We start from the raw sequence: 16,586 nt of genomic DNA, 5'->3' as shown, positions 1-16,586 counted from the left end.
ACCTACATTGCCTACATGAGTATTTCATTTCAAGTCAGTTCAAAATAAATGAAATGTTTACTTATGTTGTGTTGATTTTAATTTCAGCAATCAATCAAGTCACTCTGCTAGGTAGAGTTGGGGCAGATCCCCAGAAGAGAGGCACAGAAGAACACCCTGTGGTTCTATTTTCCTTGGCAACACACATCAACTTTAAACCAGACAGGGAGAAAGGTGGGTCATCTCAATTCTTTTGATGTATAGGTATTATGTATTGTAGGAGATTAATTTTATTGTTGTATTGTAGGAGATTAATTAGCTTGATTTTTCAAAGATGTTTGAAAGAGGGAACTGTAGGTAACTGCCAAGTTGGTGGTCTTTTATTTATTTATCTGATGCTCTTGTTTTAAAACTTTAAGCGGCTCGACTTTTCGAGTTTTAAAATTACCTACTTACCTTTTTTTTATCATTTCTATTTTAATCGCCCTTTGCCAAAGGCCTTATCCTATCACGCCAACAGTTTACAGAAGAGAGGCACAGAAGAACACCCTGTGGTTCTATTTTCCTTGGCAACACACATCAACTTTAAACCAGACAGGGAGAAAGGTGGGTTGTCTCAATTCTTTTGATGTATAGGTATTATGTATTGTAGGAGATTAATAGTTGACTGAGCAAAGTGGGTTTTACCTTTTAGCTTGATTTTTTAAAGAATTTTGAAAGAGGGAACTGTAACTGCCATCAAACTGTGGTTTAATCAGAGATGTGCAAATCACAAAATCCTAGATGGAAAATGCAAAATGTACATTTACATCTCAAATAAATGGGTTTTTAAAAAAGCATTTTGCATTTCAAATGAGTTTTTTGGAGGCATTTTGGATTTGAAATGGGTTCAATATTAATGAATTAATTTAATTTTGACATCATTTGTAAATACTATTTTACTTAGGTTATTTATGAAAATGGATACTTACTAGTTGGTTATTTATCCCAACTTGGAGTTTCACCTATTTTATAGACATTTTCAAGGGAAACTGTTTCCCTTGAAAATATCTATGAAATAGACAAAACTCCAAGTCGGCATAAATAACCAACTCGTAAGTATCCATTTTCATAAATAACCTAAGTAAAATAGCATTGAAATGGGTTTTTAAAAGCATTTTGCACGTCTCTGGGTTTAATTATAAGATTGTTTTAATCTGGAGGATTCCTCAAAAATATAAATTACTTAAATTTATATCCAAAACATCAAAGTTAAGGTTCATCTTCGAATTCCGTATTTCCTAAGGCCAGCCACTCACTATCAGGTATCAGGTAGACCTGACAGGCTGATCTGATCAGGTGTACCTGTCAGGCCTACCTTATTGTGAGGGGCTGATCTAAGGAATTTCTGATTGGGAAACGGAAAATTGACTTTACAAAAGGACTGCTTGAGCTTGTCCTACCTTGACAGTTGAAATAAATGTTTACATATAATATGTGTAGGTAGGTTTTGTATAAGTGTAGGCACAAAAGTTGAACATTAATCCCTGGCCATGTGTTATAGTTTCAATTTGCTACTGATGAAAATAACATTAACAGATAGATACTGTAGCGCACTTTTATCAAAATAACTGGGGCATTCATGCACAAATTAACATTTTATGTTAAAAACAGAGATAATGAGCAGGGCCTTGATTGGAAGGGCCTGCGAGTTGGAAGGCCCTACATTGCCTGCAGCATTTACAAATAGTTTGAACTTTGTTTAACTTTGACTCTTGGATTAACCAATCTCCTTGGTTGATTTCAAAGTTTTTAGCCCATCAGACTGATTAATCCAAGAGTTAAACCAAGTTTAATCTCGATGTGTGGTTCCGGCCAGGTCATTCTATACAAATTTATTTCTAGGTGAACTACGAACTAGTTCGAAAGTTTTTTGTGAGATGCGTCTGAAGTCTCAAGTAGTCTCAACACAAAATTTGTAATATGTTTCACTGTATTTGGAAGTATTCGGAATAGGTCCTTCATTGATTCCCAATGTCAGACGAAAGTATTTTTCCTGAGACGAAAGTATTTTTCCTGAACTTTTTACCCCCTTCTTAAATACAAATTTATTTCTAGGTGAACTACGAACTAGTTCGAAAGTTTTTTGTGAGATGCGTCTGAAGTCTCAAGTAGTCTCAACACAAAACTTGTAATATGTTTCACTGTTTTTGGAATAGGTCTGTTATTGATTCCCAATATCTGACGAAAGTCTTTTTCCTCAGTTTTGAACTTTTTACCCCACCCCCTTCTTAGTTATTAATAGTTATTTAGATTTAGTTAGTTCCAGTCATTTTATTAACGTGTAGGTATGTACAGATTGTTGATCTCAATACAAACCTTGTTTTTTATATTCAGTAACATCTTTTTGTTTTTGATAACTTGCGTTCAATAATACATTCTCATCTTAGTCCACAACGGCGACCATAAACCATGGACCATTGACCCGGCCCGAGACCATCGACCATCACACCAGGGTGTCCACAACGGAGCCTGGAACCTCCTGTTTATTTAGATACGCTTGAAAATTTTGGGGCTAGAACGTTATCAAAAATTTATTCAAAACAATCGACCATCACAGATGAAAAAATACTAATTTTCTGCGAGACGAGGGCTGGGGCGGACCATGATGGTCGGAGCTACGGTCAAGGCCCCGTTGAGGACGCTTCTATTCATTATCATAGTTTATTTTCTCTCGAGTCGGTACTATTACGCTATGGTCCATGGTCGGTTGAATGAGGATAAAATTTCATGCCTCCGTTGGGATTTGAAACCTTGCCCCCTTCGCTCAGTAGACCAACACCTTCACCACACTACCGATGCATTTCTTGTCTCGAGATAGAATCTAATACAGAACGGTTGGAAACTTTTCTCATTTGTCTTAATTTACTCTTTTTTTTCCTCATCTTCTTGTGTCCAAGTTTTTTCCCCTTTCTTGGGAAAGAGAATATTGTTTTTCTTCATCTATCTTTCTCTTCTGTTTTGTTTTGTATTCTTCTTCTCCCGTGTTATGTCTCTTCTGTTTAAAATGTAGAAGTTCTCCATTGTGTTTCAAACCTGTTTCTTGTCATCTCCTCTTCTTCCTCCTCGTTTTTTTCGTAGGAAACTGGTTTGATTAATATACAGAAGCCAAATCTAAATCTGTAAAAAAAAACTACAGAGTGAACGGTAGGTATAGGTGGTACCATTTTAAGGACGACGATAAAGACACTTTCAGTCTTACTAGAAGTCCTCTAGGCCTTAGGAGGCCCATACCTTAATTGGTTTTGCTCGAGGACATTCTCTAGGTATAGGTACTACGGCACATCATATGTATGTAATTATGTATCTATATATGTACGTACTGAACAACAAGCGCGTGATACCCCTAAAAAATTGCCTGAATCTGGGAATGTAAACATTAATGCAATGTTTATTATGACGTTTAGAGTGTTAGAAACTGTAATTACAACTGTAGGTATGCTCGTGAAAAGGTGTTGTTTGCATTTGGCGATTGTTTGTTTTACTTGTTTGCTTTTTCTGAAATCCAAATTTGCGAGGTAATGAAGATCTGACTTGTTTGACAACGGGATAGATTTAGCTAGCAATGGGGCTTTATGCCGCCTTGCCTTTTCTGCAAATTTTGAATCGACTCCTCAGTTGTCCTTCCGAGGCGAAGTGCACCCTGATCTTCTCATTACCATACCTGCCCCTGCCCAGGTATAGGTTACATTACCGGTGCCTTGCAGTGTTCGTTGATATGGATTTATCAACCAAGATGATTAGTACCTCGAGAGAAGTAACTCTCGAACCTAGACTTGACCAAACATAAACATCAGTAGTAGTGGACAGAGTTAGTTCAGTGGCAGATTTTGCTACGTATTGTTCGTTATCGGAGTGTTTTGAAGGTAGTTGGTGAAATTTCAATTTTGAAAACGTTAAATTGAGTATTGCATTAAAAATAAATTGACGTAAGTAAATTGTGATATCACAATTTTGATATTAAAATGAAACAAATTTTGATAATCTGAATCAAGTGTGATATTAAAATAAATGTTCCAATTTAAAATGAGTATTCTTTCCGCAAGCATCACCCGTTTTATTTTTCAAACAAATGCAAATTTTAAAGATACATGCTTTTAATTTTTCGATAAGAGTATTGTCATACATATGTAAGTAGGTAGCTATTTGTACCCAGTTTGAAGTCAATCTTCTACGGCTGAACCAAGTTTAAAGTTTTAGCTCTTCATAAGATGCTCAATAAATTTTCCAACTTTTTGTCGTCTCTTCCGGAAAGTCTAATTTCGGATAAACTTTTGCGAAAAATTAGTTAAAGCCGGGCTTACTTTGGTCATTTTTATAGCTTCAAGAAACTTGAATCATTTGACTTTTCCAGCTTACCTTTTGGATACACTTTTTGACGTCAAGATTCTTGAATCAAGCGACGTCGATGAGTCAAGTTAGGCATCTACTTTGTGTCAAATGTAAACACTTTTGATTCAAGTTTTTTGGTTCTTTAAAGTTGACCAGTTTGTAACTCCGGTTTTACCCACGTCATTTTATCATTGTGTTAACCATGTGAACGTAAAAGTCCAGACTTTTGTAAACTAATACACCAAACTTTTTTTCTTTGATTAGTGGTCTATAATGACAAACTCAAGTTCTACGCTGATCTGTCACTTAGATAAAGTAAAACCTAAGTTCAGTTAATTTACTGTTTACCGTACAACCAGTTGTCATGATTTTGCTGCGGAAAAGTTCGGTTCTCTGTTCAAGATTTGTTCATCTCGGATTATTTCTTTATTTGGTAAGTACGAGTGTACCCACATTTTGACAAGTAAATCTTTTATTTATTTATCTGATGCTCTTGTTTTAAAACTTTAAGCGGCTCGACTTTTCGAGTTTTAAAATTACCTACTTACCTTTTTTTATCATTTTTATTTTAATCGCCCTTTGCCAAAGGCCTTACTTATACTATCGGCTAGGTGTTATCTCCTATCACGCCAACAGTTTTAACAAGCCTCTTCATGTGTTCAAGTTTAAATGCAAAGCTTGAACAAATAAACAATAGGTACGTGACTGTCTGATATAATTTATTTAAATAGATTAACAGAACATAAAACTGCCCAAACGGTTTAATTAATTATAACAATTAATTACTCTTTATATTATCCTTTTTCTTTCATCTATCATTCTCCTCTCCCAAACAATTCAGACAGACTAAAAAAGATAGCCCATAAAATCGTTCCAAACAACGGCAGAAGATAATAAATTATGTTAGAGTATTTATATCTAAAATGGTATTATAGCAATTTAAATTTAGCACATGGTTTCAGGATGCTTGTATCATCCTTTTTCTTTCATCTATCATTCTCCTCTCCCAAACAATTCAGACAGACTAAAAAAGATAGCCCATAAAATCGTTCCAAATAAGGGCAGAAGATAATAAATTATGTTAGAGTATTTATATCTAAAATAGTATTATAGCAATTTAAATTTAGCACATGGTTTCAGGATGCTCCAAATTGTAGGCCAATAGTTTTAGTACGTTACTAACTTACTATATGTTGGAGCAAAAAAGCCTAAAGGGGGAGGGGGTTGTCTCCCCTAAATATTTCCCCGCATAGTTTAATGGACTTTAGAACTCAGAAATTTCCAACCTCCGATAGGAGTGAGATCTCAAGAAGAAGAACTCAGAGTACTTAAGGGATCCTTGATGACCTAAAAGCTTAGAACCAGTCTCTTTCATTCAGCCATGATTAGGTACTTACTAAGAAAACCATATGTCCCAAGAATAGGTAGGTACATAATTAATTAATTACCTAGTTATTTCTAGTAGCGCTGTCAAACTTTCCTGATTTGGCGGGGCGAAAAAACTAAAAAGTTTTTTTACAAATTTAATATATTTGGACTCGGCAGTAAAGATTGCATTTTATGTTCGCGTACGGGAGCCTATGCCGTGACGTCAGTAGATAAGATTTACCGGTTATTTTTTAAATCAATTTATCTCGGATCTGAGATGTCACCAGCCGCACAACAGCTGATGGCAGGTACGTCATAAGTACAAATAGTGTTTTATTTAGACTGTCAGCTTAGAAGAAGTTGTTCCACTATTTATACGAACAGTTTAATAGAGAATAGAATAGATTTAAATCGAAGAAAAGTAGCCTCCTTGGCCGAGTGGATATCACTTATCACACTAGGCTTGCACACCGGAGGTCCCAGATTCGATTCTCGGCGGAGTCCAAGTTTTATCGGCTCTGTGCTTGGTGTCCGGGGTGCAATCAGTATGACCCTGATTGTGTGGCCTAATATTATGACGGTGAGATTTGAAGTCACGCCACCTGTTTACCATTACGTAAGTCATTCACTTTTATTTATTATTTTATTATTATTATTTTTTTTCAGGACATTCAGATTTGACGAAACTTCCACTTCGAGGATCTCACAAAGAATGGCAGGTTCTAAAGGTAAGATATGTTGTTGCTCTCAGAAAGGCCTTAAAGGCCGTTTAAATATTTTGTTCAAGTTCAGTCACAAACTTACTACTCGTTCTTTAGTGTGTGTGCTCATCAGGTATCAGGTAGACGTAGACCTGACAGGCGGACCTGATCAGGTGTACCTGTCAGGTCTGCCTGATAGTGAGTGGCCTTACGGTTAACTCAGCTCAGATTCCACAAGAATAATACGCGTTAGGCGTTGTTTTGTACAATGTCAATAACCCATTCAATATTCTTTCCTACAGGAAAAGGGACTACTCGCGTCAGGCCGTTTTCTTCGGGAACAATCAATTTCCCTGATGAAGAGGAATCCGATTTACCCGTGAGGATTGATCTGCAAGGCAAAAACAAAAACAAATCCGGAGCACATTCAACAGTAATACCTACAGGTACTCTCCGCTTCACTCTATTTTTAGCCTAATGATGCCCAGGACCACAATCTGACTATATATATATAAAAAAAAACAGAGGTTTGATAGAGATGCTATGGTCTTATCGTCCCGAAATCGAAGAGAGAAGGAAGACAGGATAGGAGAAAGCCAGCCATTCCGAGAACGAACCTTATCCGTTCAGGATAAAATCCGCCCCGGGCGGGAATCGAACCCATGGCCTAGCGCTTACAAGGCAGACGCGCTACCCTCCAAGCTAACTAGTCTGGCACAATCTGACTTTTTTTTTAGACATTTATTTATTATTCAATTGAAGGAGTTTTACCAGTAAAGTCCTACTTCAAATCTGACTTATCTAGTAATAACTTAGATTGTGATTTGTGACCCCGATCATAAATAAATCTATTGGACTTAACCAAACTGTTGTCATGTCCAGTATGCTAATGCATAATGCATGACATACTAGACGGGTTTGCTTTAAAAGGGAAAGTTACCTACTGTCATTAATTACTGTGTCGTCTACAGCAGCGGTTTCCAGACTTTTTTTTCTACGCGGCCCCTCTTTTTAAATTGTGAACGCTCCGCGGCCCCTTTACTGTATTTTATGTGATCTTCCCGGGGGTCTTGAAGTCCCTTACGGTCCCCTCGGGGGCCGAGGACCCCAGTTTGGGAATAACTGGTCTACGGTAATGGACTTTAAGCTTGGTCCACACGCTACCAATACGCTCACAGATAGAACGAGAAATCGCATAGTTTAGCCCGGTCCCCAGTATACTCACAGTACAGAAATTTCACTCAGTTTCGCCAGCCTAGTTAGCTTGGTTCGTAGGGCGTCTGCCTTGTAAGCGCTGAGCCGCGGGTTCGATTCCCGCTCATGCCGATTTTATTCTGAACGGATAATGTTCGTTCTCGGAACGGCTGGCTTTCTCCTATCCTGTCTTCCTGCTCTCTTCGATTTCGGGACGATAAGACCTTAGCAGTTGCAGTTACCTATATCGATAAGACCAAACCTCTTTTTTTATTTAAGTTAAGACCAACAATCAACGGCCAAAATACTGGTTCTCATTGGCAAATCCGTGCTACCGTCTCCTAATTTCACGATATCGGCATCATGCCCAGACGATTATCTTAGATTCCTAGAATTTGCTTATAGTATTACATACATCATACTTACAATGTCGGTACTTGTCTTATATGTAGGAGTAGGTAATATGTCTTATAATATCCGTATACGGATTGTAAACCTGTTTATCATTCTACGCATAATGTTACTAAAGACAAGAGAGTGCCAATATTAGCGTGAAGGATTTTCCACGCCACAGTCTCGTTTTTCCACCATTAGCAATAAAAATGATACCTACATAAGCTAGGTATCTGCCTGCACCTAGGTATACGCTATTATTTGAAATCGAGGAAAAATATATGGAAAATACTGAAAACAAATAGGTACGACCGGTCTAAAGCCTAGTACACACCGGAAATATTTGTTTCGCTTTCAAATGTTGCGAAACAAATGTCCCGATTGTTGAGCAACTTTCAAAGTACCAAAACTTTCAAGTACACACTGAATAAAAACAACAAAAATGTCTCAGAGTCTGGGAGTAAAAAAAGTTGCTGGATTGTTGCAAAAGCATTTCTGGATTGCTGAGAAATAATGTTTCTGATGAAATTATGCTGTTCTGTACCTAAATACTAGGTCACATAAATTGATCACATAAGGAAGGAAGGCGCCGTGTATTGCATTGATGCAATGCAGGTAATATCGTAAAGTACATAACTTATGTACCTACCTGTACCTATTCTAGATTTATCTATCAATGACTAAACAGTAGTGTGTCACATTAGGTACCAGTACTTATACCTAGAGTTGACCTAGTCGGGATTAGAAGATCAGTCATCAGAGCTTCCCTGGGGTTTTCATGTCCACTCATATGGATATCCTGAACAGAGGTCAATCAAGTTATTTATTATTATCATTAGCCATATTTATATTGTAGTCGGCCTGGAGGATTTTAAACATGGAGTAGACCAGCTTTATCTGGCTGGGGGACTTTATCACTCTAGCTAGGACTGATTGAGAGGCTGACGAAAAACGCCGACCCCGTTTGAACACGAGAAAAGGATAATAAGAAGAAGGCATATTTTTATATTGTCAGATACATAGTATACCTCACCATTAGCAATAAAAATGATACCTACATAAGCTAGGTATCTGCCTGCACCTAGGTATACGCTATTATTTGAAATCGAGGAAAAATAGGAAAATACTGAAAACAAATAGGTACGACCAGTCTAAAGCCTAGTACACACCGGAAATATTTGTTTCGCTTTCAAATGTTGCGAAACAAATGCCCCGATTGTTGAGCAACTTTCAAAGTACCAAAACTTTCAAGTACACACTGAATAAAAACAACAAAAATGTCTCAGAGTCTGAGAGTAAAAAAAGTTGCTGGATTGTTGCAAAAGCATTTCTGGATTGCTGAGAAATAATGTTTCTGATGAAAATCTTGCTGTTCTGTACCTAAATACTAGGTCACATAAATTGATCACATAAGGAAGGCAGGCGCCGTGTATTGCATTGATGCAATGCAGGTAATATCGTGAAGTACATAACTTATGTACCTGTACCTATTCTAGATTTATCTATCAATGACTAAACAGTAGTGTGTCACATTAGGTACCAGTAGTTATACCTAGAGTTGACCTAGTCGGGATTAGAAGATCAGTCATCAGAGCTTCCCTGGGGTTTTCATGTCCACTCATATGGATATCCTGAACAGAGGTCAATCAAGTTATTTATTATTATTAGCCATATTTATATTGTAGTCGGCCTGGGGGACTTTAAAGAGGGAGTAGACCAGCTTTATCTGGCTGGGGGACTTTATCACCCTAGCTAGGGCTGATTGAGAGGCTGACGAAAAACGCCGACCCCGTTTGAACACGAGAAAAGGATAATAGGAAGAAGGCATAGGTATTTTTATATTGTCAGATAGTATACCTTGCTTTTACTGAGACTAGTCAGCCTAATTAGCTCGGAGGGTCTACGTTTTAAGAGTTGTAAGCGCTAGGTCGCTTGTTCGATTCGCGCCCGGGGCGGATTTCATCCTCAACGGGTAAGGTTTGTTCTCGGAACGGCTGGCTTTCCCTATCCTGTCTCCTTCCTCTCGTCGCTTTCGGAGCGATAAGACCTTAGTTACAGTTCCCTCTATCAAACCTTATTTTATCATAATTATTATTTTAGATACCGAGACTAAAGTTGAGTTCGGAAGTAAAGGGATGAGGGAACTTGTGTCTCGAGGACATTCTCTAGGTATAGGTACTACGGCACATCATATGTATGTAATTATGTATCTATATATGTACGTACTGAACAACAAGCGTGTGGTACCCCTAAAAAATTGCCTGAAGCTGGGAATGTGAACATTAATGCAATGTTTATTATGACGTTTAGAGTGTTAGAAACTGTAATTACAACTGCAGGTATGCTCGTGAAAAGGTGTTGTTTGCATTTGGTGATTGTTTGTTTTACTTGTTTGCTTTTTCTGAGTTCCAAATTTGCGAAGTAATGAAGATCTGACTTGTTTGACAACGGGATGAGCTACGAGGCTTTATGCCGCCTCTGCAAATTTTCTGCAAATTTTGAATCGACTCCTCAGTTGTCCTTCCGAGGCGAAGTGCAGCCCGATCTTCTCATTACCATACCTGCCCCTGCCCAGGTATAGGTTACATTACCGGTGCCTTGCAGTGTTCGTTGATATGGATTTATCAACCAAGATGATTAGTACCTCGAGAGAAGTAACTCTCGAACCTAGACTTGACCAAACATCAGTAGTCAGTAGTAGTGGACTAAGTTAGTTCAGTGGCAGATTTTGCTACGTATTGTTCGTCATCGGAGTGTTTTGAAGGTGGTTGGTGAAATTTCAATTTTGAAAACGTTAAATTGAGTAGGTATTGAATTAAAAATAAATTGACGTAAGTAAATTGTGATATCACAATTTTGATATATAAATAAAACAAATTTTGATAACCTGAATCAAGTGTGATATTAAAATAAATGTTCCAATTTAAAATGAGTATTCTTTCCGGAAGCATCACCCGCTTTATTTTTCAAACAAATGCAAATTTTAAAGATACATGCTTTTAATTTTTCGATAAGAGTATTGTCATACATAAGTAGGTAGCTATTTGTACCAAGTTTGAAGTCAATCTTCTACGGCTGAACCAAGTTTAAAGTTTTAGCTCTTCATAAGGTGCTCAATAAATTTTCCAACTTTTTGTCTTCTCTTCCGGAAAGTCTAATTTCGGATAAACTTTTGCGAAAAATGAATCTGTTAAAGCCGGGCTTACTTTGGTCATTTTTATAGCTTCAAGAAACTTGAATCATTTGACTTTTCCAGCTTACCTTTTGGATACACTTTTTGACGTCAAGATTCTTGAATCAAGCGACGTAGATGAGTCAAGTTAGGCATCTACTTTGTATCCAAATGTAAACACTTTTGATTCAAGTTTTTTGGTTCTTTAAAGTTGACCAGTGTGTAACTCCGTCTTTACGTTCAAATTAATCGTAAATAACCGCAAAGTTGAGCAAGGAATCCGTGTTGGAACGTGCGTGTATGTACCTATTGGATAATCAAAATTTAATGAAAAGCCTTAGGCCAGCCACTCTCAGGTAGACCTGACAGGTACAGTTTATCAGGTCCACTGTTGTTACACAATGGACTTGATTCACTAGATGTTGTAGGATAGGATGACGTGTTGATGGCTACCAATTGTATGTCTATTATTATTATTATTATTATTGTGAATACTTATATGTTGCTGTGGATTTCCAAAGTCGTGTTCTTGATCTTTTTTTTTTATGATTCTATGTGATACTTGGAAAGTTTATTGTATCTCAGTTCTCAATATCCCTGCTCCGTCTTCGCATTCCACACCTCTTATCCTCTCACTGTCATCGATACCGATCTCACAATTGAAATTCTTGATCAGTGTTGATTATTGATAGAATCAACGCTGATATAATCTGCATATTCTCATATTCACCGGAGGATGGTTATAATGTGTACGCTATTTCGAGAGTTCACCGAGTGCTAGTGAATACTAACGTAAACACCCCCGCAGAATCCGAGGGGCCCGGGCATTTAGGGGCTCCGCAGGGACACATTTAGGGGCCCCTAAATGCCTATGATTTGGAGCATTCCGCCCTTCCCCGAGGGTTTTTCACCCAAGGGGCCCCCCAGGCGAAACCTTGCAGCCCCCCCCCCTGCAAGGATAACTGGACAGTATTAACCAGAAAAGAACCATCATCCATGAGGCAGTTTCCCTTACGGGTGGTTCTTTTCTGCCTAATGCTGTCCAACTGATAGTTGTGGTTGGATAACTTTGTACAGCGGTGATATCGTAACCAATGAAGGCGAAACCCCGCCCCCCCCCCCCCTGCAAGGATAACTGGACAGTATTAACCAGAAAAGAACCATCACCCATGAGGCAATTCCCCTTACGGGTGGTTCTTTTCTGCTTAATGCTGTCCAACTGATAGTTGCGGTTGGATAACTTTGTACAGCGGTGATATCGTAACCAATGGGGTTTATTCGAGGTGCGATTATTGCTAGTTGGAAACTGATATTCTTTTAGTACTTCAAGAATTCACAGCAACATATACACGGAACATTTAACATGATGTGTGCTCGTGCTACCTCACTTTTATACTATCATATCAGCTAGTCTGCTAGTAGTACCTACCTAATAGCGTAAGCACCCAATATAGGTTCATTCATCCGGAACCAGCCAAACAATTAGTCATCTCCTCAGAGGTTACATCATTCCCTTTAATTCTGAGGTGTGTGTGTGAGAGAGAGGGAGAGAGAGAGAGAGAGAGAGAGAGAGAGGGGAGTGTTGAGAACTAGTTTCTGGACCACGAGTCGTCTATCGACTCATAAACATAAACCAGTGGGCACTTGGTAGGTAAAGTACCTTGTTAGCTACATGTCTTGGGAGGTATGATATTTTGTTTATCAATTATTCTAATAGAAAGTTTTTTCTTCCAAAGAGGTTTGATAGAGGGAACTGTAACTGCTAAGGTCTTATCATCCCGAAAGCGAAAAGAGAGACAGGATAGGAGAAACCTATCCGTTATGAGAACGAACCCTATCCGTTCATGATAAAATCCGCCCCGGGCGGAATTCGAACCCGCAACCTAGCTCTTACAAGGCAGGCGTTTGATGGTCAGCAGATAGGGGCCCTAAGCATTTGTCCCTCGAACCCGCAACCTAGCTCTTACAAGGCAGGCGTTTGATGGTCAGCAGATAGGGGCCCTAAGCCTTTGTCCCTTCCGCCCTGCCCCGCTGCACGCTGCTTAATTAGTGGCTAACGCTGTCACTTGGGGGGGGGGGAGTACTGTGGCGCTCACAACAACACTCAACATCAAATTCTTGGCCAGCACCTGAGAGCTACATATGTCTAACTGATGAGTTCCAATAAGAACGAAATGCGTCTTAGGCTGCTCTCAGGTGTTGGCTAAACATTCTATTATTTTCTCCATAAACCGCTAATATTATTTATGTAGGTAAGGAAGTATAGAAGGAAACAATTTTCTAATGAAATATTCTTCTATTTCAGCTGTCGGATAAATCATGTTTCGTGAACTCGAAAAAACCACCGTCTACTCCGACCCGAACAGAAGATGTCACCAGCCGCACAACAGCTGATGGCAGGTACGTCATAAGTACAAATAGTGTTTTATTTAGACTGTCAGTCTAAATAAAACACTACTTCTTCCACTATTTATACTAACAGTTTAATAGAGAATAGTGAATAGAATAGATTTAAATCGAAGAAAAGTAGCCTCCTTGGCCGAGTGGATATCACTTATCACACTAGGCTTGCACACCGGAGGTCCCAGATTCGATTCTCGGCGGAGTCCAAGTTTTATCGGCTCTGTGCTTGGTGTCCGGGGTGCAATCAGTATGACCCTGATTGTGTGGCCTAATATTATGACGGTGAGATTTGAAGTCACGCCACCTGTTTACCATTACGTAAGTCATTCACTTTTATTTATTATTTTATTATTATTATTTTTTTTCAGGACATTCAGATTTGACGAAACTTCCACTTCGAGGATCTCACAAAGAATGGCAGGTTCTAAAGGTAAGATATGTTGTTGCTCTCAGAAAGGCCTTAAAGGCCGTTTAAATATTTTGTTCAAGTTCAGTCACAAACTTACTACTCGTTCTTTAGTGTGTGTGCTCATCAGGTATCAGGTAGACGTAGACCTGACAGGCGGACCTGATCAGGTGTACCTGTCAGGTCTGCCTGATAGTGAGTGGCCTTACGATTAACTCAGCTCAGATTCCACAAGAATAATACGCGTTAGGCGTTGTTTTGTACAATGGCTCGGATCTAGTAGTAATCTGCATTATGTTTATCTATCAGTACATATGCCCATCTATCCCCCCCCCCTTAAATACGGCCCTGATATCAGGGTACGTAGGTAGGTTTACAATTCACTGTAGTAAGTAGATCTATACCTAAATCTACTGACGAGGAAAAATAAATCGGGTTTGAGGAAAAATCCAGCTTTACTATATTCCCCCTCCATCATGTTTCAATTTCAAGCAATACAAAAATGTAAACCCACTTGAGATTTACAAATGGCATAATTACATATTGAGTACCATGATTTCTATTTTCTATGTTCTGAATTGATTCTCATTCCCTCCTACTTAAATAACTTCATAGACACCTATACCTGTTCATTAGCAAAATGTGGGAACTATTAGCAAAGTGTAAAAAAGGGGGAAAATTCCTTAGAAAATGATAGATGATGCACAAATTATTGTATTGTATGTGCTTTGGTTCGTAGGTAGGTACCTACTCGTGGCGACCATATTACGTCATAATGTAGGGCATTTAGCTAGAACTAATTCTAGTCTAATGCTTAGATACCTAAATACTAACCTGGTCAGAGTAATACCTACAGGTACTCTCCGCTTCACTCTATTTTTAGCCTAATGATGCCCAGGACCACAATCTGACTATATATATATCATTCAACAGCATCTTCCTGCTTGAATGGATCTACGGTTTGTGAGAAAGTCGATAACTATCCAGAGTAAGTGGATAGAATAGAATATAGGTACCTTGTTTAATTGTTTATCCTGCCAGAATGAGACTGCAAAATCCCTTTACTCCCGCAGTCTAAACAAGGTCTTATATATTTCATATTTAAAGTTTACAAATAAGTATATAAAACCTTGCTTAGATAAAAAAAAGGGGAAATAAATTGCTGTACATAGCAGGTTGCCCGTGTTTTGCCACGGGAATTTGATAAACTCGAGATCGGTTTACGTTTCGGCAAAATCCTCTGTCATTGCATGTCTAGAACGTCATATACAAAATATATCATATTATATCATTCTCGGTAGTATAATGGTGAGTATCCCCGCCTGTCATATGAGACCGTAACCTTAAGGTGTGTCCAAACATAGTCGACCGATCAACGAGGTGAATCTGATACGGGATGGGAACGCTACGGCACAGACCACATGCGTCTAGTGTAGCAGTTGTTTCATTGTTATGAAATAAAAGCGGCGGTGAAACACTCATCTTAAAAAAAAAAGTCGAGAAAGTGTGGACGGTTCAGTCGACATTGATTGACGTCGATCGATGGCTGACACCTTTATACGTTCCTGAAAAACTCTTCACGGATACACAAGATTATTTCCGAAAAGAAAAATTGGGAACCCCCTTACTCTCTAGTTCTTGTAATTTTCCACAAGATGGGAAATCCAAAGAATTCCAACTACCTGGCTCCTAGGAGGAAGAGAAAATCTTTGGGTTTTAACTCTACGTGACTGTAAGTATGTATTACTAAGTGGTTAATTTAGTAGCCAACCTCAGTGATAATCTTATTCAGCACGGCACGGTGAACTTTCGATCTAGTGGTTGATGGTTCGATTCCAGGTCTAGTCGTACAATTTAATCCATTGAGGAATGTTTGCGACAGTTTTATTTATTTCAATGAAAATTCCATTTTTGTTTTCAGAGATGACATTTTGAACGAAATTTTATCAAAAACCAAGGGACTCTCCCTTTTTTCTACCGTTGATCTGGTGAGTACAAATTTTTCAATCTACTTCATAACAGAAGAGTTAAAGATATATGTTTGTATGCTTAGCTATTTAACAAATACTTCCCTTTACCTTTACTTCATTTAGATAGCAGATTTGCTGCTACATCACAAATGAATAGGCCCAAGGAAAACAAGTAAGCAGGAGGAGCTAGGGATGAATAATGTTCTTTCGGGTTACTTTCTGGTGTTCTCCTGTTGACCCAGCACCTACTACATTATGGGCATGGTACGACACAGACCAGATTCGTCTATTTTTACAGTTGTTTTATTTGCTACGAAATTAAAATGGCGCGGCGGTGAAACACTAATCTTTTTCTAGTAAAATATGCAAAACTTAATACCATATGCAAAATTTAGTAAAATATGCAAAATTTAATAAAATATGCAAAATTTAATAAAACATGCATTCAACAGCATCTTCCTGCTTGAATGGATCTACGGTTTGTGAGAAAGTCGATAACTATCCAGAGTAAGTGGATAGAATAGAATATACCTTGTTTAATTGTTTATCCTGCCAGAATGAGACTGCAAAATCCCTTTACTCCCGCAGTCTAAACAAGGTCTTGTATATTTCATATTTAAAGTTTACAA

The 16,586-nt window shown here is 38.3% G+C and overlaps 1 protein-coding gene, 1 long non-coding RNA gene and 1 pseudogene across 2 annotated transcripts; all 3 read left to right on the top strand.

The window, feature by feature from the left end:
* Window positions 1-722: 722 nt before the first annotated feature.
* On the top strand, window positions 723-4,495 carry LOC113468217. The gene is made up of 3 exons (XR_003392057.1): window positions 723-1,863; window positions 2,077-3,947; window positions 4,373-4,495. It is a non-coding gene; the product is annotated as an uncharacterized LOC113468217 (long non-coding RNA).
* A 1,487-nt stretch (window positions 4,496-5,982) lies between these two features.
* Window positions 5,983-16,080, top strand: LOC103511127. The gene is made up of 5 exons (XM_008475841.2): window positions 5,983-6,026; window positions 6,385-6,446; window positions 6,722-6,843; window positions 14,911-14,975; window positions 15,909-16,080. The coding sequence occupies exons 2-5, from the start codon at window positions 6,431-6,433 to the stop codon at window positions 16,078-16,080; spliced, it is 375 nt and encodes a 124-aa protein (XP_008474063.1). The 5' UTR covers window positions 5,983-6,026; window positions 6,385-6,430.
* On the top strand, window positions 12,417-12,544 carry LOC113468218 (annotated as a pseudogene).
* Window positions 16,081-16,586: the final 506 nt, after the last annotated feature.

Source organism: Diaphorina citri, unplaced genomic scaffold, assembly GCF_000475195.1.
Source record: "Diaphorina citri unplaced genomic scaffold, Diaci psyllid genome assembly version 1.1 scaffold677, whole genome shotgun sequence".
Classification (NCBI taxonomy): domain Eukaryota; kingdom Metazoa; phylum Arthropoda; class Insecta; order Hemiptera; family Psyllidae; genus Diaphorina; species Diaphorina citri.
The sequence above is the reverse complement of the archived record's forward strand: the minus strand, read 5'-3'. Positions and strand labels throughout refer to the sequence as shown.